We start from the raw sequence: 22773 nt of genomic DNA on the forward strand, positions 1-22773 counted from the left end.
GAGGGCGAGCGGGGCACGGAGGGGGGGCGAGCGGGGCACGGAGGGAGGATGAGCGGGGCACGGAGGGGGGGAGCGGGGCACGGAGGGGGGGCGAGCGGGGCACGGAGGGGGGGCGAGCGGGGCACGGAGGGGGGGAGCGGGGCACGGAGAGGGGCGAGCACAGGCTCACTCCAGGGCTGGCCACTCAGTCTGTGGGGAGGGTAAGGCAGAGGCAGCAGAAACTCGTGGCTGCACCGAGGCCCTCAGCACCAGCGCCCTGACCCAGACTCGCCCCTCCTGAGCTGAGGATCGGGGGCGCTGGTGATGGGGCGGGTGTTGCGGCTGGGCTCAGGGAAGCTCTGCCAGCCCCAGGGACCAGGGCCAAGGTGCCCACCTTGTTGAGCCGCTGGATCTCCTTCTCCTGGTAGTCTCGCTGCCGGGTCAGCGGGGTCAGCTGATCCTGCAGGTACTTGACCTTCTGGTGCAGCTCCTTGGCCTCTGCTGACAGCTGCTCCTTGTCAGTCTGTAGGGAGCACAGGGCTGGTGAGCAGGGGCCCTCTCCGGCAGGCAGGGACTCCCTGCACTGCCACCCCACCCTCACCCATAATGCACCACACAAGGCACCTGGGGTCAGAGCAGTAGTGCCCATATGGTTCTGTCCTCAAACAGGCACTTTGGGTGAGTAAAAGGCCCTGGGTTCTGACACCAGCTCCTGCACCAGCCAGCTGAGACCTGGGGCAGTGTCACAGCCAGGGACTGCTGGGGGAGCCCCGGTCAGAACTTGCAGGAGCTGTCCTGGACTCCCGCTCAAGAGGCTCCAGGATGAGCATGGCTTCTATCGCCACATGTCCTTTTTCACAGAGCTGCACTTTGTCTTGAAACAGTCACCTCCTCATGCTGAGAGGGAGGAGCTGTCAGATCCAGGGACCTGTCTACCTACTGATGTGAGCCAGCCAGGGGAAGGGGCCAAAGAGCCAGGGCTGACAGTCACAAGATGTGACTGCGCTCACGAGACAAGATAGGCCGTGTCCTCCCTAATACTCATCTTCAAGGGAAGAGGCGATTACTGAGGCTGGCTGACAGCTCAAATAAGGCCCTTGGGTGTCACATGGTGATGGGAGGTAACTCTGAACTACAGACTGTATGGAAATGTCTTTTTTTTTTTTTTTGTATTTTTCCGAAGTTGGAAATGGGGAGGCAGTCAGACAGACTCCCGTATGCGCCCGACCAGGATCCACCCGGCATGCCCACCAGGGGGTGATGCTCTGCCCATCCAGGGCATTGCTCTGCCACAATCAGAGCCATTCTAGTGCCTGAGGCAGAGGCCACAGAGCCATCCTCAGTGCCCGGGCAAACTTTGCTCCAGTGGAGCCTCGGCTGCGGGAGGGGAAGAGAGAGACAGAAAGGAGAGGAGAGGGGGAGGGGTGGAGAAGCAGATGGGCGCTTCTCCTGTGTGCTCTAGGCCGGGAATCGAACCCGGGACTCCTGCACGCCAGGCCAATGCTCTACCACTGAGCCAACCGGCCAGGGCCGGAAATGTCCATTTTTAAGCTAAACAATACAGCCTGGGCCAAGTTCCCATGAAAGGGAGGACACTGCGACATAAAATCTCCCATGAGTCTGGGGTCAGATGGCCTTCCCTCTCTAAGCTGTAACAGGATCCTGCAGGACCTCAGCTGGGATCAGTCATGTGCATGACAAATCAGACGCTTCTTTGAGGGATGTCTTCCTGGCCCCCCAGACTGAATCTGGTTCCTCTTTCTGCCCTCTCCCTGATCCCTGTAACTTCTCCTGTGTCGGACTTAACGCCCTTCTGCTTGTTTGCTTCCATCATTAGCTGTTTGCCATCTGTTCACCCTCGAAGGTGGGACCGGACTATTCACCACTGGGCCCAGTACAGTGCCACGTGTGTGCTCTGTTGAACAAGGACTAGATAAATGAATACAGAGGCTTCATCTAATGTTCTAGCCCTTCCCCCACAAAGAGCCAGCACCACTCTCAACATTCCACAGCACCCCACCCAAATCAAGTGCACCAGAGCCGGCCCGTTTCTCTTTTACACCGTGCCTCCTGGTCCATAAGAGTTTAACTGAACAAAAAGTTCTTCTGTTTGAAAATAAGACAATATAAAAAGCAACAGCTAGTCCAATCTTCTCAATTTTTAGATGAGAAACTGGAGCCTGGGGAAGGCAAGTGCTTTTGCCTATGGCCACATAGCTCGTGAGCATCAGAGCCCGAGCTGGGGCCCCAGGTCTCTGGACTCCGCGGCTTGTTTACGCCACTGACCTCTGGTTACTGGGGAGGGAGCAGCCTCCCGGAGCTGACCCCGCGGGGCCCGCAGCCACACTTGCCTCCTCCATTTCGATCTTGGACTTGGCCAGGAGGAGCTTGCGGTCAAAGTCCCGCTGCTTCTGGTCGCGCTCAGCTTCCAGGTCCGTCAGCTGCTTCTGCAGGTCCGCCTGCTTCTGGCGCAGCTCAGTGATCTGGGTTCAGAGGCAGAGAGAGCGGGGCGTGTGAGGGTGACCGTCCGAGGGTCCAGGCTGCTGAGAAGGAAGCAGCAAGCAGGACAGTTGGGGATGCGCAGCTGAGAACCTGGGCTCTGCCTTGACTTCCCATAATTCCCACGCTACCTTCTGCTCGTACTGCTGCTTCATGGACCGGAAATGCTGGTCCCATTGCTTGTTCACTTCAAGCAGCTGTGGGGAGACACGGGGGTTAGCAGGGGACAAGCAGAGAAGGGCCACACAGAGACAACACACACACACACACACACACACACGAACGCTGGCTGCAGACACTGCCCCAGTCCCTCACTCCTCAACAGCCCAGTGCTCCTCCAAGAGCTTCGCCTCCATCAATGCCACCTTGCATCCCTGCCAGGACAGCGAGACTAACACCAACACACAGAAACCGTATACAAGCTTGGTGACGAGTTATCTAACACACGCCCGCTTAGAGGGCAGCTTGGGACTATGTATAAAAACTTGTTCTCATTCTTTCTAAACCAATAATTGCACTCTGAAAAAAGTAACCACAAGAAGCAACTGCACATAAAAATACGTGTGCATCACTGATCATCTCAACAAGTTTGTAATCTAAAAGGATCTAGAGGCCCACCTATGCCTAAGTGATGGGTTAAGGAAATTATAATGAGAAAATGGAGCACTGTAAGCCTATTCACAAAGCCTATTACATTGCCTCCATTCTCAGATGACACTGCTTACTTGCCATACTCTCAATATAACAATTCCTCAGGATATAAGTCAACCCTAGCCTGACCAGGCGGTGGCACAGTGGATAGAGCGTCGGACTGGGATGTGGAGAACCCAGGTTCAAGACCCCGAGGCCGCCAGCTTGAGTGCAGGCTCATCTGGTTTGAGCAAAGCTCACCAGCTTGAGTCCAAGGTCACTGGCTCGAGCAAGGGGTCACTTGGTCTGCTGTAGCCCCCCAGTCAAGGCACATATGAGAAATCAATGAACAACTAAGGAGCCGCAACGAAGAATTGATGTTTGTCATCTCTCTCCCTTCCTGTCTGTCCCTCTCTCTGACTCTCTCTCTCTGTCTCTGCCACAAAAAAAAGTCAACCCTCTGTCTCTGCCACAAAAAAAGAAAGGCAGCCCAATTGGGAAAGGGCAGCCCAATTTCAGAAAAAGAATAAAAAGTACTCCAAATTAAAGGAATATAGTATATTCATATATGTACATAAATAAATACCCTCAAAGATATAGTTTATTTAAAAATTTTTTAATTTATTTATTCATTTTAGAGAGGAGAGGGAGAGAGAGAGAGAGAGAGAAAGAGAGAGGAGAGACAGAGAGAGAAGGGGGGAGGAGCTAGAAGCATCAACTCCCATATGTGCCTTGACCAGGCAAGCCCAGGGTTTCGAACCGGCGACCTCAGCATTTCCAAGTTGACGCTTTATTCACTGCGCCACCACAGGTCAGGCAATATAGTTTATTTTAAAGGGGAAAAAAAAGGACTAAAGAAACTTGCAATGCAGTATGTATTAAATTTTCTATTTTAAAAAACAGATGTGTAATGAATTGTTATTAACTGTGGTCATTTGTAGAGGTGAGATTCCCAACCTTTTTATAATGGACATTATATTACCTTTATAATCAGAAAAAAAAATACCTACAGCAATGCAAACAGAAAACTAAAATTAATATGCACGTGAGCAAAAGACTAAAGGAGCCTGATTCCAAATGTGCTGGCGGACCAGGGAGGCAGAAGGGCCCAGGGACCCGGAGAAGGACCTGAACTCTGTGGAGGGGTTGCTAAGAGAACAAGGAGGACAGGGCTCCACCTGGGAATACGGGCCTGGGAGGGGGAGAGGGAGGGGGAGGAGGAGCACGCAGCAGACACTGGGGAATAACCTCAACTTCTGGAGACTCTCAGCTGCTTAGAAGGAGGCATGGGGTCTCTCCTTCTGATAGTTCCTCCCTAAACCAGCTGCGTGGTGACAGCTGAATCCCAGGCTCCCAGTTCATGAGGCTGAAACTCACCTACCCTACCGTGACCTCTTTCCACCATCCAGGGTTTAGCCTTCCTAAACTATCCCTCCCCTGCCAACAGTTTTAGGATGTGCCCCAAATGCCACGTCCTCAGAGTGACCCTGTGGGCAAGGGGGCTGACTTAGAGGCAAGAGTCTAGGACAAGGCAGCAGGTCTCTCCCATGGCACTCACCATGGTGACTCAGGACTAGCCAGAGCCAGGGGACCGAGGAGGACCTTTGTCCTGCAGGTCCCAGGAGGCCGCCTACCTCTGTGCGCTGCTGCTCCAGCATCTTCACCTTCTTCTCAGCTGCACCCAAAGCTCCCACCTCTGGGATCTTCCCTGCTGTCACACTAGCCTGGGGACAAACACAGAGGGGCCTCAGCAAACCCTCAGAGGCCCCCCACCCAGCCATCTGTCTCCCACCTCTCCACCCTCCCACCCACCAGGACACTGCTACACATCCCAGCCGTGACTAAGCGCCCTTCGGGATGGCCACTGAGATCACTATTCCCCACCCTGACCCACAGTGGCTCCTAGGTCCTCCTCCCTTGACCCTTCCCCCTTCTCCCCTCCCACAGCCACTTCTTTCCCTGCTCAGGCTCTAACTCTAAGGTACAGCCAACTGCTCTCCCCTCCCCACCCCCACATCAGCCAAAAATCCTCTGGCAAGAAGGCAAGAGTTATATATTTTTAAATGTTTTATAAAATTACTGCTTTTAAATGTTTTTAGAAAGATACAAAAATAAAGATATGTATGTACAATTAGTTTCCTAGCTCTGTCCTCCAAGAGCCTAAAGCAGTGACACTCCAGTAGCAATGAGCACACCTAGGGCTCAGATCTTGGCTTCTAAATACCGTTCTCCAACAAAAAAGGCAGGGCTGCTTGGACAAGTGGTTAACTCCTGGGCTGGGGCAGGGGATGGGTTTGGAGCATCTTACATTGCCAGAAAATAAGGAAGTGCTAAATAATGACGACAATGATGATGATGATGATGATGATGATAGTAAGTAATAATAATAATGATAATGGCATAAGCGACAACTTGAATGAGCTTCCTATAGCCAAGCTAGGACAATGTGAACAAGAAAATAAATTGTATAGTATTGGATAATAATCCAATGAATATTCTTTTTTTTTTTTTTTTCATTTTTTCTGAAGCTGGAAACAGGGAGAGACAGTCAGACAGACTCCCGCATGCGCCCGACCGGGATCTACCCGGCACACCCACCAGGGGCGACGCTCTGCCCACCAAGGGGTGATGCTCTGCCCATCCTGGGCGTCGCCATGTTGCGACCAGAGCCACTCTAGCGCCTGAGGCAGAGGCCACAGAGCCATCTCCAGCGCCCGGGCCATCTTTGCTCCAATGGAGCCTTGGCTGCGGGAGGGGAAGAGAGAGACAGAGAGGAAAGCGCGGCGGAGGGGTGGAGAAGCAAATGGGCGCTTCTCCTGTGTGCCCTGGCCAGGAATCGAACCCGGGTCCTCCGCACGCTAGGCCGACGCTCTACCGCTGAGCCAACCGGCCAGGGCCACAATGAATATTCTTGAGTCCACATGGTCAGAAACAGCTGAATAATTAAATAAATTGGAGAAGGGGACAACTCTTCCTTACAGAATTCCAATTAGTGACTGTAGAAGGGATGAGGGAAACACAAAATTGTCATTATAACACTAGTAGTTATCATAACTGCTGCAGTGAGATTCACCAGTGGAGACCAAAATCAGCGAGCAGACGTGTAAGGAGAAACGGGATATTAGCACAGCCTCTGTTTCTCCTCAAAAATAAGTACTGATTCATTACGAAGAGAAAATTTGCCACTTCATATGGAGAAACCTGACAGATACCCTTAGCCACATGACCAAGGTTGACAGTAATGACACACTGACATCATATACCTTTGACACGATGTGCTAAGAAGGGCAAGATGTCACTAGTGCGGTGTTCTTGCCCAAATCCATAACCTCAACCCCAGCATGAGAAAAACTCCAATAAACCCAAACTGAGGAACATTCCACAAAATAACTGGCCAGTAAAACCCCAAAGTGTCAAGCTCATGAAAGACAAGGAGCCACTGGGATTGGTCACAGCTAGGAGGAGACTCAGGGGCCATGACAACTAACTCCAGTGTGGGATCTGGGACTGATCCTGGGACAGAAGAACGTGAGGGAAAGGCTGGTGAAATCTGAAGTCTGCAGTTTAGTGAAGAGCACTGTGCCCACGCTCGTTTGCTAGTTTTGATCACTGAACCACAGTTGCGTAGGACTTGAAGGATTGGGCTGAACCCCGAGAGCAGAACTTGGGAGGCTCAAGGGCCCCCTGCAGGCTAAGATCTGTAAGCACACCACAAAACCAGGGAGTCAAGGGACCAGCATTCCTCTGAGAAAGATGAAAGATGGGCGGGACCCTAGTAGCCTGCAGCTTCTTGGAGGGGTGCCAGGCTTAGCATTACTGGGGGAAGAGGAAAAAGGGGTGCCAGGCTCCCAGAGGGAACACTCTTAACCTCCAGAGAAGAGAGCAGTCCGACTACCTGGCGGATGGCACCAAACCTGCCATAAGAAGCAACAGCTAATGTTCACTGTTGACCACGTGCCAAGCACGAAACATACTCTGTAGCCTCACACCACTGACTCCTCCAGCTTCCCTCTCAGTTGGTGTTTATATCTCCATTATACAGAGGAGAAAACTGAGGCCACAGAGTGCATGTAACCTGCCCAAGGTGACAGCAGCGCTCAACCCAGAGGGGACTCCGGAGCCCTGGCGTCTCTGCTGCACGGAAGGCCTGCCTCCCACAGGACCTTCCTCTGGACAGGCGGTAAGAACACCTGGCCTTCCGGGGAGTCGAGTGAGATGAGCCGATATTAAAGGACTCTGGAAAGGTGAAGAGGCCTGCCCACAGAATCCTGAGAACTCAGAGATCAGGAGAGTTCCCAAGTCACTTCCACAAGAGGACGGACGAGGAAGGCTCCGACAGGAGGGGTAAATGGAAGCGGAGAGGGCCCACGGGCTCAGCCTGGCTCCCTGCCCCGCCCAGGTCTGCCTGAAGCCAGTGGTGCAGGAATCTTGACAAGTGAAGCCACCTGAGCTCTGCAAGGTCCCCCCTTCCAGCCTCCTGGCATGGCTGGATCACTGAGTCATGGCCCTGGCCCCTTCTACCTCACACAGAGAGAAGAGGTGCAAATAGGACAATGGATTTTTGAGTCTTGAGTAAAGCCTTCAGTAAGAAGTAATTAAGTTATTAGGATAATTACTACTATTACACAGGTGTGGGGCCTGTTAAAGACACTGAGTCCTGCTGTGCGGCCACTTAACCCCATTAAAGGAGAAAATACGTTAGCAAAAAGCTGAGAGTCAAGCGCAGCAGCTAGAGGAAAGGCCTGGGCCAGCAGGGAGGGAGGAGAGCCAGCTCCTGCTCTGGACAGGACAGAGGGCCAGGGCCAGAGCGGCAGTGGGAAGGGAACTGTGGGCCGGCAGGGAGGGAGGAGAGCCAGCTCCTGCTCTGGACAGGACAGAGGGCCAGGGCCAGAGCGGCAGTGGGAAGGGAACTGTGGGCCGGCAGGGAGGGAGGAGAGCCAGCTCCTGCTCTGGACAGGATGGAGGGCCAGGGCCAGAGCGCAGTGGGAAGGGAACTGTGGGCCGGCAGGGAGGGAGGAGAGCCAGCTCCTGCTCTGGACAGGATGGAGGGCCAGGGCCAGAGCGCAGTGGGAAGGGAACTGTGGGCCGGCAGGGAGGGAGGAGAGCCAGCTCCTGCTCTGGACAGGACGGAGAGCCAGGGCCAGAGCGGCAGTGGGAAGGGAACTGTGGGCGGGCAGGGAGGGAGGAGAGCCAGCTCCTGCTCTGGACAGGACGGAGGGCCAGGGCCAGAGCGGCAGTGGGAAGGGAACTGTGGGCGGGCAGGGAGGGAGGAGAGCCAGCTCCTGCTCTGGACAGGACGGAGGGCCAGGGCCAGAGCGGCAGTGGGAAGGGAACTGTGGGCCGGCAGGGAGGGAGGAGAGCCAGCTCCTGCTCTGGACAGGATGGAGGGCCAGGGCCAGAGCGCAGTGGGAAGGGAACTGTGGGCCGGCAGGGAGGGAGGAGAGCCAGCTCCTGCTCTGGACAGGATGGAGGGCCAGGGCCAGAGCGCAGTGGGAAGGGAACTGTGGGCCGGCAGGGAGGGAGGAGAGCCAGCTCCTGCTCTGGACAGGACGGAGAGCCAGGGCCAGAGCGGCAGTGGGAAGGGAACTGTGGGCCGGCAGGGAGGGAGGAGAGCCAGCTCCTGCTCTGGACAGGACGGAGGGCCAGGGCCAGAGCGGCAGTGGGAAGGGAACTGTGGGCGGGCAGGGAGGGAGGAGAGCCAGCTCCTGCTCTGGACAGGACGGAGGGCCAGGGCCAGAGCGGCAGTGGGAAGGGAACTGTGGGCCGGCAGGGAGGGAGGAGAGCCAGCTCCTGCTCTGGACAGGATGGAGGGCCAGGGCCAGAGCGCAGTGGGAAGGGAACTGTGGGCCGGCAGGGAGGGAGGAGAGCCAGCTCCTGCTCTGGACAGGACGGCCGGCCAGGGCCAGAGCGCAGTGGTAAGGGAACTGTGGGCCGGCAGGGAGGGAGGAGAGCCAGCTCCTGCTCTGGACAGGACAGAGGGCCAGGGCCAGAGCGGCAGTGGGAAGGGAACTGTGGGCCGGCAGGGAGGGAGGAGAGCCAGCTCCTGCTCTGGACAGGATGGAGGGCCAGGGCCAGAGCGCAGTGGGAAGGGAACTGTGGGCCGGCAGGGAGGGAGGAGAGCCAGCTCCTGCTCTGGACAGGATGGAGGGCCAGGGCCAGAGCGCAGTGGGAAGGGAACTGTGGGCCGGCAGGGAGGGAGGAGAGCCAGCTCCTGCTCTGGACAGGACGGCCGGCCAGGGCCAGAGCGCAGTGGTAAGGGAACTGTGGGCCGGCAGGGAGGGAGGAGAGCCAGCTCCTGCTCTGGACAGGACAGAGGGCCAGGGCCAGAGCGGCAGTGGGAAGGGAACTGTGGGCCGGCAGGGAGGGAGGAGAGCCAGCTCCTGCTCTGGACAGGACGGAGGGCCAGGGCCAGAGCGCAGTGGGAAGGGAACTGTGGGCCGGCAGGGAGGGAGAAGAGCCAGCTCCTGCTCTGGACAGGACGGAGAGCCAGGGCCAGAGCGGCAGTGGGAAGGGAACTGTGGGCCGGCAGGGAGGGAGGAGAGCCAGCTCCTGCTCTGGACAGGACGGAGGGCCAGGGCCAGAGCGGCAGTGGGAAGGGAACTGTGGGCGGGCAGGGAGGGAGGAGAGCCAGCTCCTGCTCTGGACAGGACGGAGGGCCAGGGCCAGAGCGGCAGTGGGAAGGGAACTGTGGGCCGGCAGGGAGGGAGGAGAGCCAGCTCCTGCTCTGGACAGGACGGCCGGCCAGGGCCAGAGCGCAGTGGTAAGGGAACTGTGGGCCGGCAGGGAGGGAGGAGAGCCAGCTCCTGCTCTGGACAGGACGGAGGGCCAGGGCCAGAGCGGCAGTGGGAAGGGAACTGTGGGCCGGCAGGGAGGGAGGAGAGCCAGCTCCTGCTCTGGACAGGACGGCCGGCCAGGGCCAGAGCGGCAGTGGGAAGGGAACTGTGGGCGGGCCTGGCGCCACTGCCAGGCCGTGCCCTCCTCTCTCCATGGCAGAGGCCCCAGGGTGCAACCACAGAAGCCTAGCAGAGCCCCCTGAGAGCTTGCAGGGGGCTAATGCCCTCATTCTGCCAGGAATAGCTGTGATGTTAAAGTGACATTTGAGAGCCACCCAGTAAGATAGACGCTGACGACCTGGGATGTGTTAAGGGAATGTGTTCACAGTGAGCCATGGGCTCGAGGCCAGCTTCTCTGAGCAATGGCGGGAGGAACTGGAGCTACGCAGCCCGGAGAAGAGAGGGCTTGTGGGGGCCACAGAGCCATAGTCATGCCAGCAGCCTGAGGGCACATCGCAGGGAATGGGTGCTCCGTGTGGCTCAAGGCAGAATAAGGGTTGGGGGTGGAAGGTCCAGGGAGGAGGACTGTCAGATCGAGCTAAGGAAAAGCCATCTAACAACCAGAACCTCCAAGCAGTGAACTGGCTGCAGCCAGAGCAGCGAGCTAACTGCCAGTGGAGTTGGCAACGCAGGCCGGGCGCCAGCCATAGGGGCTGCTGCGGAAGGCGTTTCTGACCACATACCTGCAGCTGTCCGGCCGGCCCCTTCTTCCCTGCGCCACCCATAGGGGCTGCTGAGAAGGCGTTTCTGACCACATACCTGCAGCTGTCCGGCCAGCCCCTTCTTCCCTGCGCCTTCCATCTTTGGAGAGCCTGGCCGCCCGCAGACACCGTCTTTGCTACAGCTCATCAACATTTTCTTGAGCTCCATGTTTTCTTCCCTGGGTCGGAGGCAAACACAGAGGTCACACTGCTGGCGGTGGGTTAGGGAGGCTGGGGGCCTCGGACCTACTTCTCATCTGAGCTGCAGCTGAGTCCTGGGGTGTAAGGCAAGGCCCTGCAACCTGTCCTCAGATGGAACCAAAAAGGACACCTGTCAGCCACTTGTGGCAATCTGTGGGTTTCCCAAGAAGTCACCCATCATCAACCACAGGGTTCCCCAACTGTGGGACGCCTGTAAACACAAGATCTTCAGGATGCGTTCAAACCAGCACTAAACAACCCTGGATCATGCTCAGGGAGAAAGGTGCATCTGTTCCAATTCTCCTCAAACTTCCCGCGTAGAGCACAGGAAAAGTCTCAGCTGATGTTACTAGGTCTTGAGCACGTTTCTAGTACCAGCCAGTCTCCCTTGTTAGAAGACAGAGAGCAGCACTGGGCTCAGCCTTCAGCGGGCAATGGTACTGCCAGAATTTATGAGCCTCCTCCGACTTTCACTGCATTTATTGTTGGAGTTATCTTCAGTAGAGATAATGCTGTCTTCCATTTACTCTAGTGAAAGCTTTCTTAATAATAATTTTAAGTTGAAACATAATTAAAGTGAATTCTTAAGTAAATAATAAGGTGGCTGATAGAGGAAATAAAAGAGATGATGCAGATTTAGGTGTGACTGAAATATGGGAACTATTTCTTTATTGCCAGCTGGGTCTCCACATACTAATAGGAAAATAGAGAAGTAGAGTGGCTTTCCCGAGGTCACACAGCGGGGACTAGTGCTCTTGCCTTCTAGTCATGAGTCTTTCCTCCAGCCTGGGTTTTTGGATACAAGGATGGAGTCATTATTGCTATAAAACTCCAAGTGCTTGGAAGTAAATCCACATGTGCAGATTCAAAGTGGCACAGCGTCTCAGCAGTTACACATTATTCTGTCTGGACCTCACATGCCTCTCTCGGGGACTCGGTCTCCCTCTGCACAATGAGGTAAAGGCTTAGCCCTCAGGATCTCAAAGGGCCCTTTGAGTTCTGACAGTCAAGATCAGTGTTTCTCAAATGTGATCCTGGGCCAACCTACATCACAATCACAGAGACCTTTGGAAAATGCAGATGCTTCAGGCCCATGCACTCAGAATCCTGGCAGAGGAGGGAAGGATGGGAACATAAACTTGTGAGCCTTGCCTGGCCCTCTGTGATCCTGATACCCGACTAAGTCAGAGACCCAGTAGACCAGATGACAGCGCCCTGACTGTTCTCAGGAAAACAGAGCAGAACAGAATGATGACCAGCAGGGGGCAGCAAAGTACAGAGAACCCCCTCCCACACTCAGCCAGCAGCTGGCAACAGGCTAAGCTGAAAGGCAAGTTCCCCAGGAAGAAGTGCCATTTCTATAAACCTTCTGAAGTTCTCAAGGCACTTAATAAACAGACACTCCCCAAGGTGCCCAAGGAGAAGAATCAAGAGACACCTAAAGCAGGGCTCTGGGCACAGGCCTCAGAGCCCTCAGCCCAGAAATCAGTGCCATGTACCACCTCCTCCTCCTGGCCATCCCACTCCTCACCCCTGCTCTGAGGAGCCTGGGCTTACCGCAGCCTCTCGGCAGCCTGATCCCGCTGTTCCAGGCCCTTGTCCAATTTGGCCTTCAGGGTCTCATTCTCCTTCCGAAGCTGCTCACACAGGGTCTGCAGGGCAGTGGGAAGGTGAGGGTGAGGGCAAGGGAAGGGAAGGCATGCATCCCTAATGCAGGGTGATACTCGAGGACAGGACAGGGGCCACAGACATACCAGTCCCTACACATCCCCTTTGCATGGCCTGACCCAACCCCTCTCAGGACAGCCGAGGGCCAAGCCACTAGGCCCATCCAGGTTCCTTTACGCATCTTCAAAAAGCAGCCATGAAGATGCTCAACCAAGAGTCCATCAAAAGGCCTTCTGGTTCTGCAAGGCAGACAGCACCTTTCCTCCTCCTTCACTGCTGTTCCTACATCCTAGAACACTCTAGAACACTGCCCCACAGGCCTTCCCTGACTGATTTCTATTCCTGCTTCAAGTCCTAAACATTACCTCCTCGGGGAAGTCCTCCCTGACTTCAGGTCAGTGAGTTAGTTAGTCACCTCTATTACCCTCCCTCACAGTGTCCTGCTCTCAGTACTTGTAACAATTAGAGCTAAAGAACCACTTCTGTGTCCTTATTTTCTTAATAGCCAATTCCCACCCCCTCCACTGGTCTGTGAACAACCAGAAGGCTGGGACCCCTCCCCATTTTCTTGCCCACTGCCAGATCCACAGCCCCAGCTCAGGGCCTCGCACAGGCTGACACTGAACTCTGTTGAAGGAACACACGCCCAGATGGCTGACTGGCCACATGAATGAATGAATGAATGAATGAATGAATGAATGAAGATCTGAGACCGAGGAGCCCCATAAGTGTGGCCGCTTTGGAAAGTGGGCAAGGCTTCCAGTGTGGTCAACTGGCAAGTGGGAAGACAGGGTACTGGGTCGACCTCACCAATTCCTCAGGTGTGGCTCAGGCTTCCTTCGCCTCTGAGACACATCGCCTCCTCTACAAAATGTGGGCAACTGGTCCTTCTCTGCCTCTGCTGTAGGTTTGCTCTGAGGACAAACCAGACCGTGAAAGGGCAAGCACTTGACAATATCTGAGGTCTCCTGTTCTAGCACTGCAAGGGGGGTGAAGGAAGACAGCCAGCCAGACTCAGGGCCTTGTGGACGGGGAGGCGAGGGGGGTGCCATACAGGGTGCAGCGCCGTGTTGGTACTAAGTGCTCAACCTTTCAAACACTACTCAGTGAGCACCTGACCACGCTGGTCCATGGCTGGGCACTCTTCCACCACCGCCCCATCGCAGCCTCAAAGCTACGTACTTCATCTCTAACCAGGTGAATTCATTTGCATGAGGTTGCACAGCTGTTAAGAACCATCAGGGAGATTAACCTCCATCTGGCTGGCCCTGGTCTGATCCGGTCTCTTGCCTCCCTCAAACGTGAGGAAAGAGGAGGTAATGGCTGTGAGTCGGGCTGGGGGCTGAGACTGGATTCACCAGCTCCCTTCTAGTTCCGTTTCCACGGGGCTGGCTGGCTGTCAGTTCTGGCCAACAAAACTTGAGTGGAAGTGATAAATTTCCCTCCTGGGCTGGCTCATGTGTGATTCTCTGATGTCTTGTCCCCTGTGGCTGTGGCTGCCTCATATTACAAAGGGCACAACGAGATAAAGAGGTCACTAAGTAACTGCAGCAGAAACAAGTCCCTGTCACATGGCACCGGAAAACTGTTATGTTCTGATGGATTTCAGAGTTGTTCGCTTTGCTAGAGAGACTTGGGAAGGCATCAAAGCCTGAAATTGGGGTGGGGGTTGGGGGGTCAGATGTGAGGGATTCGAGGTGGAGAGAAAACTACTTAATTGGTTCCAAAGCCTAGCCGAGGACTTGAGCCATACTCGGACTTGAAAATGTTTGTCAAGTGAGCCAAGAAATCAATGAATGAATGAATGAAGATGAACCGGATTAATGTGCCTCTACCTATAGGCGGGGCAAATACCCAGGATGCCAGGGCCCTGGGTGGGGCTCGAGGGAACAGAACGTCCTGCTCCTGGCCACAAAGGGAAGGCCAGTACGTGGCCTCACGTGCTATCCACTCATCTAGGTTAGAGGGCTGTTCCCTCCAAGCTTCTGGGGGAATGCCGAGCACAAAGCAGCCAAGGGAGAGAGCCTGTCACAAGGGTCATCGTGTTCCATCGACAGGGCTAACAGAGCTCACCTGTGAGTTTGTTAGCTCACTCACTCACTCATTCACTCATTTGTTCCCCAAGTGTGGCAGGCACTGGGATACAGTGATAAATACGACAGACACAGTATCTTCCCCTCTTGTGAAGCTTATACTCTAGCAGGAAATGCAAGGAAAAAAAATGCAAAATAAACCACCAATAAAATACAATTATTACAAACTTTGTTACAAGCTAAGAAGGGAAAAACAGGGGCCTGATATAAAAAATAACAGAGGTTGACAGGAACGCCTTTTACAGGGCCCAGTATCAATCTCCATTTCAAAGCCAAGAAGTTGATGCTGAAAATGATCTCACCCACGCTATGCACCAGGTTCACCTCCCAGAGCTCAGCCTGGACACCTCTAAGCCTTGCTGACCTCTGAGACTCTCTCCCTCAGCCTGGCTCTCGGGCTCCAATCACTCCTCCAGCCTTGCCCCACCATGCGCCCCTCACTCGAGGTGGAATGGGGGCCCCGCGCTCTCCCTGGAGTTCTCTGCTCCCTACATCTCTCCTCACACCATGTCTCCAGCCTAGACACCCCTCCCACTCTTGTCAACCTAGGCCTTTCTTGAGGTCACACACAGTGGACTCCTCTCCTATCAACTGGACACCTGAATGTTTGCTGACATGAATGAGACCATAGACCACTAACTGATGTAGGAGGTTCTAGGAGGGAAGAAGGAGATTTAAAGTTATAGCTGTCACTAAGGTCAGGAGCAGGGCCTCCAGGATCCTGTTTCACCAGCTGTAAACCCTTCCCTACCCCTGGCCAAGATCCCCTGCCCAGGACAGATGTCTGGTCATCATCAAATTCTAATAGTGACCACTTTTTAAGCACTCTAGACTATACTACGTACTTTATATAAACACTCACAGCAGTCCCATGAGGCAGGTGTTCCCAGCACCACGTGACCGCTAAGGGATGGTGAGGGACAGTAAGGGACAGTGAGGATGAGTGACTTGTCCAAGGTCATTCAGTAATAGTGTCACTATTGGCACCAAGGATCATCTGACTTCAAGGTTTGGATTGGCCTAGGAAGCAAATCTGACTTCATTCCCAAGGCACAGGAGGGTTATGAAAGGAAGCCTCCTCCCCTGGGGAGGCCAGCTGGATGGTGGCTAAGAGCATGGACTTTAGAATATGACAGACTGAGGCTCAAATCCCAAGTGCACCATCAATCAGCTGGGGAATCTTAGACAAAAAATAATAATAATAAATCACCTCTCAAGGGCTCTGACCTCACCTGTGAAGTCAGGATAATGATGGTGCTCCTGCCTCTGTTCCCTCCCTTTCCCCACCTGTCTGTGAAGAATGAGGCAGGGCTGTAGCCAACCTGCCCACATCCATGACCCGAGGGTACCCCAACCATGAAATTTGCATTGCCAACCCCGTATTTCCCAATTTCCTCCCTCTTCCTCGTCCCTTCCCACAACTTCCTTACCCTGCACACCACCCCAAATAAGAAGCCCAGCCCTGGCTGAGGAGCTCAGTTGGTTAGAGCGTCGTCCCGATACACCAAGGTGATGGGTTCAATCCCCAGTCAGGGCACATACAAGAAGCAACCAATGAATGCATAAATAAGTGAAGTAACAAACTGATGTTTCTCTCTCTCCCTTCCTCATTCTCTAAAATTAAAAAAATAAAAAGTCCAAAGTCAGATGTCAACATCATTCTCAGAAGTCCCCAGGGTACCCGGATTCCCAGGAAGGCCTGGAGGAGGTCCGTCTCAGGCGACCCTCCCCTGGCCCTCCTCACCTGCAGGATGGAGGTGCGCTGCTCATTCTTGTGCACCTTGGAGGCCAGCCGGTTGAACTCCAGGGCCATGCGGCCCAGGTGGGTGAAGAGCTGGCTGTGGTCCGGCTCCTCGGCGCACACGCTCAGGGTGGTCTCCAGGCGCTGCAGGTGCAGCATCAGGTTGCCGTCCTCGTGGGGCAGGGGGCCCAGCTCCTGGCAAGGAGACGGCGACCATTCTCTACCACGACTGAGCAGGCGCCACCAGCCATTCTCCCTCTGCTTCCCCATTCCTCATGACTCAGTTTCCCCTTCTGATCCCGGTTCAGCCCAGGGAAATTCTCCAGTTACACAGGTTCCCTGTTTGGGGCTGACTCACAGGGCAGGACCTAGGACTCCCAGGCCACCAGCTGGCCTGCCAGCAGTGGAGGCACCTTCCTCCCACACTCGGGGCCTCACTGGGTGCCTGAGGGTGGATCACTCATCCGCGGGGCCTCCAAACCCTCAGCCACCAAATGTACACACATTTCAAAGCCCTCCCCTCCCTCTGTCTCACAGGGTTCTCGCGAGGGTCACCTGACAAGGGGCAGCAGCGAGCCCAGGGAAGGGGTCTTGCTCTGCATCCAGGACTGCGGCTTTGGCTCAGGCAGTTCTGACCAGGGAGCCACGCAGAGACCAGGGCTGCCTGGCTTTTACGTCTATACATGTGTCGCTTGGGGAATGGCCCAAATACTCATCAGCTTCTCAGAGGACCCACGACTCAAAACAGGTTAAGAATCCTAGCTCTAGATATTTCAAAGATTCCCAATCTAGTACAGTACATAAGAAAGGAAGCACACCCTGGGCAAGATAGTCCAATTTCAATAATCAGTCGATCTCTCTCCATCTCTCCGATGCCTAGAACAGTGGTCGGCAAACTCATTAGTCAACAGAGCCACAAATATCAACAGTACAATGACTGAAATTTCTTTTGAGAGCCAAATTTTTAAACTTAAACTATATAGGTAGGTACAATGTTATTAACTTAATTAGGGTACTCCTAAGCTGGCCTTTGAGCCGCACTCAAGGGGCCAAAGAGCTGCATGTGGCTCGTGAGCCGCAGTTTGCCGACCACTGGAGATCATTCCTTCCAGACAGTGCCCCAGTTATGCCAACACCATGCCTCAGAACCCACAGTGGCAGTTCACAGCTAACCACCTCAAGCCCAGCTCCCCTGCTGAGTGTCTGAGACCCCACCGTCCCCTCGTCCCCTCGGGCTCCATTCCCACACTGTCCCCTCCTCTCGTCCTTCCCGGCCCCGCCCATGTTTCAACTCCTCTAGCAGGCCTCCCCTAAACATCTATGGAAGTTTCAGGACGTCAGAGCTATGGGGAGCCTCAGGGTTCTGGCTGGGAAAGCAGGGTATGGGGAGAAGGAACTTGCCCCAGAGTCACCCAGTGGGTCAGTGGCAGAGCCAGGACTGGAACTTAGGTTTCCTGATGAGCACTGAAGTGCGTATGTAGTATTGTTAGCACCTTATTCTAATAAGCTAACACTGCATCTTCGATTCTGCATTCACGCCCCACTGCCTCGTGTCACAAAGGCTTTCAGGTGGAGAATGCTGCTCTACTCAAGGCCCATGAGATGCTTCATCCTCTGATCTCTGACTAGCCTACGAGCTCCCAGAGGGCAGGGAGGCTGTCTTGTTCTTTCTTTTTTTTTTTTTTTTTTTTTTTTTTGTATCTTTCTGAAGCTGGAAACGGGGAGAGACAGTCAGACAGACTCCCGCATGCGCCCGACCGGGATCCACCCGCCACACCCACCAGAGGCGACGCTCTGCCCACCAGGGGGCGTCGCTCTGCCGCGACCAGAGCCACTCTAGTGCCTGGGGCAGAGGCCAAGGAGCCATCCCCAGCGCCCGGGCCATCTTTGCTCCAATGGAGCCTTGGCTGCGGGAGGGGAAGAGAGAGACAGAGAGGAAGGAGGGGGGGGTGGAGAAGCAAATGGGCGCTTCTCCTATGTGCCCTGGCTGGGAATCAAACCCGGGTCCCCCGCATGCCAGGCCAACGCTCTACCGCTGAGCCAACTGGCCAGGGCCTATCTTGTTCTTGCTCAGCACAGACTAGGCACATGGTGGGGCAAAGGAGGAATTACTAATAATAAGATGAAGTTAAGTTACTGGTCCAAGGTCATAGAGCAAATACTTTCTGAGCAGGGGGTTCTTGTGCTGCCTCTGCCAGCTTTTCAGAGCCCTGAGGGACGAAGCAGGACAAAGGGGACAGAGGTTCCCTGGAGATGAACACAGGACCTTTCTAATACTCAGCCTGCACAAAAGGGCAGATCACCAGCCAGAAGCTGCTCTGGCCACCGCCCCTTTCCCTTCCACCCGGTGGTAGAAGCCCACCGGCCGCACTCGGTGGAGACCAGCAGGGCTGCCGGGTGCCCAGGCTTTCACAATGATCGGGTGCCTGTGTGACCCAAGCAGGGGAAGTCACCAGCAAGGGATTTGCATGTGTGAGCGAGAAGTATCCCCTGCTCCAGCCCTCCCTGCGTCCCCGAGTGACTCTAGGGTGCCCGAGGGACCTGAGCGGGTTCTGAGCCTGCCACCCAGGGCCAGGTGACTGAAATAGAGAGGATGTGCCCAGAGAATGCCACCCACTCACCATCGTGTTTTTGGTGCGGTCACTGGTCTCTGGTGGAGAATTCTGTTCCTCAGCGGGGACCACTTCAAATTCGGAGGAGGAGCCCTGTGTGGAAAGGGAGGTAGGGGCTGCCTGAGAGAAAAGCACCTCGCGCCTCCCATGGGAACCCACAGCTGTGAGCGGCAGGGACGGGCAGAGAAGGGAAGGATAAAGTCTCTGCACACGCCGTCTGTCCGGGCAGCTCCTCCGCGTGAGATATGAAGAGGGATTTCCAACAAGCCTGCCCCCCCATAACCCACTCACTGGGTGATCTGAGGTTACATCCCCTCTGTGACTAGTTTCCTCATCTGTGAAACAGAGAGGCTGGACTGGCTGATCTTGAACTACTAGAACTTTAGGGTTGTTGTTTTTTTTAATTTGCATTTTTAAAAATCTTTTCACAGTGAAATGGTTATATCCCCTTTGAACAGATGAGGAAACTGAGGGTACTTCATTAGTTAATGCAAAGTAGGGACTGAGCCTAAGGCCTGCAAAACTAGTGTTCCTGCAGAGCTGTCTCCCAGGTGCAGGTGTCCGGCCTGGTCGCCTGGAACACACAGATATTGGTCAGTGTGGTCACCTACAAGGTGGTCCTCTGCCGGCCTTGCCACACCGACTCCAGAGAGCCCAGATCTGGGATAAATCCCAAGGGTGCGTCAACAAATTCGAATTTTTTTCAGGATCCACCCAAATCCAAGGTGGTTGAGGATTCAGTCTTTTCCTCATCTCGCAGCCACCCCAAGTAGAATGCACTACTGGTTGTGCAAGCGACAGAGGAGCCGATGCAACCCCTCTGAGCTAGCCACTGGCTCTGGGAAAGCTACTCAACCTGGTCTACAAAGACAAGCTCAACCTCCCTCGGAGAGGGCGATGGACGGGAATGAATGGGAGGACCTCTGCTTGGCTTCTGCTGAGGAGGCCAGCTCTGAATCTTGGCCCTGCCCTAAAAAGTCTCCCTTTCACCTCTACACCTCTACTCCCACCCCTGCCCCCTGCCCCCTGCCCCCTGCTATCTACGTGATGTTACAAAATGCTCTTCTCGCTCTGGATGTTATCTGTAGGGTAAAGATGCCGAATGAGTCCCCTTTGGTCCTAGGCTACCAAGCGAAACTTCTCAAAGCAAATTCACAGACCGTTTCCGAGCCCTCTGAGAATGTGAGTTCCACGACACATCCATCCACTTTCCTAGCACTGCGCACAGTCAACACATGCATGCTTCATGTTATACACAGGAGGAACTCCTCATGCATACCAGGGCCTTCCTAGTTTTACCTGTAACCTTCATTTAAAAATGGGAAAACTGAGACCCCAGAGAAATCGAGAAGGCTCACCCAGCATCACTCAGCAAGTCAGAACCTGGGCTGGCTTCTAGACCCCGACCCTCTCTCTTCCGGACCCTGTATCTGCCAAAGGGACCTTGAAGTCCAGGCAACTTTCAGCCAGGACTCCAGATGCAACTTACGCTGGATGGAGGCTTCTGGGCCGGCTCTGGCTTGTCCCTGGGGAGCGCAGGGTCGGTAGGGGGTGCTGGGGCATTCGTATTCTTTCCTAGAGAATTGAGACAATGTGGATGAGCAGCAGGGAAAGGGGAAACGGCCTGATATGGCCCCCTCGAGGACAGCCTGGGGCAGAAGAGTTCTGAGTCTCCTCCATGAGTCTGGGAAAATGGGAAGTAATCCCACTAAGGTCATGGGAAACCACTGGTCTTGGAATGGCGGGGGCAGACTCAGGCAGAGAGACCATCTTCCCTGGACTTGCTGGCCACTGCTCCTTGCTACCCTGGACTGGCCTCTGTGCGCCGACACGGATGACAATTTACAATGAACAAAGTCTTTTTATATTTATCACGCTAGCTCAGTATTCCCATTTTAAAGGTTGGGAAACTAAGGTATAGAAAAGTCACCAAGAGACCCTGGAAACACCCAGTGACCTTGGAAACACCCACTGAATGCAGCACAGTGACTCTAAGATCATCACTTTCCTACATTTGTCCATCAGCCAATGTAACCACTGGCCAAATGGACAGCTGGCACACTGGCCTGGGCTGAGGCTGCAGCTGGGTTGGCGGCAGGAGCGTGGGGACCTTTCACCCCGGCCCCGGACCTGGCCCTGGACTCGGAGACGTGCCGAAGGAATGCACAGTGACCACACGCAGTACTTTAACCCTAGTCACAGTCAACACTTTCCTTTAATAGGAAACATATGTAACCTTACATCTGAAATACACTGCAGTAGGCTAATAAGCAAGTCCAGATTCTTCCATGGGCCTCAGCTTCCCCAGCTATAAAATGGAAGGAGGGGGGCCAACCACAGAGCTTTTGACTCATATGCCAACTCTGAGTCACTTGTAGTAGATGTCTGGAGTCCCCTGCCTGGCACACAATAGCTGCTTATTAAATATCTGCTGAATAAATACGCTGATAGAGGTCTTGGGTGTGTGCATTGCTGTGATCCGTAGCTAACATCTGCCAGGGCCTTGGCAGTGCTAAGACCAGATATTTTGGGTCCAAATTATTTTGAAGTCCCATCCAAAACAGGCCTGGGAGGGTGGCCTGGGGCCTCAGGGTAAATGAGGAGGACGTGGACATCTACGCAAGAAGGGAGTCCACTACTGAGGTTTTAGGAAGTTAGGAGTACAAAGGAAGGCCGAGGACAACCCGGGGGCCCCCTGGACCTGTGAACTCAGGCAGGTGGTCGAAGGAGGCCAAGGAGGGGGACGGTGGTGGGAGCAGCTCGCTGTCCTTGACCAGCTCCTCTGCCTTCTGCCGCAGCCTGGATGCTTCCATCTGAGACTCTTCCAAAAGCTCGCCTGGAACGAATGGGGAAAGGAGGAGCAAAATGAACTACTGGGCTCTGAGCGTGGGTTCCCTCCACCCTGTGCCCCGGGCCTACTTCAGCCTGGCTTGTGACTCTCCAGGCCCTGCACGTTACTCCCACCATTGCCTCATGGGCTGAGAGGGACACACATCCTTCCAGCCCTCAACCAGAGACAGGCGGCTAAGGAAGAGGGCCCGCAGTCGGGGAGGAAGGAGTGAAGGGGAGTCTAGAACAGTGTCCTGGCCCCAGCACCCTCTCCTGTCCCGTTCCCGCCACAGCAGGCTGGGACTTCACAGAAAGCCAGGGCTCTTTTCAAACCACCATCATGGCACGCAGGGGGACACCCACAGCCTGCATCCACAGCCAGGGGCAGTCAGGGGCTGAGGCCCTTGGTAACACCAACCCCTCTCCCCGCCTTAGTTCTCCAGTGGAGAAGGGGCAGCTCCGCCCTCAGTCCCCAGCCTGCCCACCCAAGCAGCGGTTTACGAAGCAAGGAGAAAGCCCTGGAAAACTGGGGAACTGAGCTCGTGCCCCAGAGCCTAAGACCAGAGAAGGTGGCAGCAGGGCAGAGGAAAGGTTTGAGGAGTGTGGAGGAAAGAGACCCCTCTGCATGGGAAATCAATGAATGTCTCACAGAGAGGAGACGGCGCCTCAGCTGGGCGCCTCAGCTGGGCGCTGATGGGTGGGGACGACTCAGTCATGCAGAGGTAGATGGGGCTGCTCTCGGCAGTGGGGACAGCTTGAGCAAAAGCCAGGAAAAGACAACTCAAGGGACCTACTCCGCCTGCTTGGCTCCCTATTCCAACACTTGGGGACCGTACCATGGTTGCCCTGGTGACGTCAGCCCTCCTACTCTGGTGCTACTGGGAGACAAGGCCACTCTTTCCACATCCACAAAATGGGCCTTTGAGCTCCCTCTCCCTGACCCCACACCTCTTTATCAGTCCCTCAAGGTATTCTGAATTATGTCAT

The 22773-nt window shown here is 54.8% G+C and overlaps 1 protein-coding gene across 5 annotated transcripts in view; it reads right to left on the reverse strand.

The window, feature by feature from the left end:
• TNIP1 (TNFAIP3 interacting protein 1) overlaps positions 1 to 22773 on the reverse strand; it is a 53477-nt gene that overhangs the window by 8779 nt on the left and 21925 nt on the right. For all 5 annotated transcript variants that reach the window (XM_066273029.1, XM_066273033.1, XM_066273028.1 and 2 more), the window contains 10 exons: positions 21659 to 21793; positions 20447 to 20532; positions 18967 to 19050; positions 16349 to 16540; positions 12401 to 12495; positions 10701 to 10821; positions 4743 to 4832; positions 2610 to 2675; positions 2331 to 2462; positions 374 to 502 (listed from right to left, as the gene is read on the reverse strand). In XM_066273029.1, coding sequence (XP_066129126.1) covers positions 374 to 502; positions 2331 to 2462; positions 2610 to 2675; positions 4743 to 4832; positions 10701 to 10821; positions 12401 to 12495; positions 16349 to 16540; positions 18967 to 19050; positions 20447 to 20532; positions 21659 to 21793 — 1130 coding nt within the window. The remainder of the gene's footprint in view (positions 1 to 373; positions 503 to 2330; positions 2463 to 2609; positions 2676 to 4742; positions 4833 to 10700; positions 10822 to 12400; positions 12496 to 16348; positions 16541 to 18966; positions 19051 to 20446; positions 20533 to 21658; positions 21794 to 22773) is intronic.

The sequence above is a fragment of the Saccopteryx bilineata genome, chromosome 4 (genome assembly GCF_036850765.1).
Source record: "Saccopteryx bilineata isolate mSacBil1 chromosome 4, mSacBil1_pri_phased_curated, whole genome shotgun sequence".
Taxonomy (NCBI): Eukaryota; Metazoa; Chordata; class Mammalia; order Chiroptera; family Emballonuridae; genus Saccopteryx; species Saccopteryx bilineata.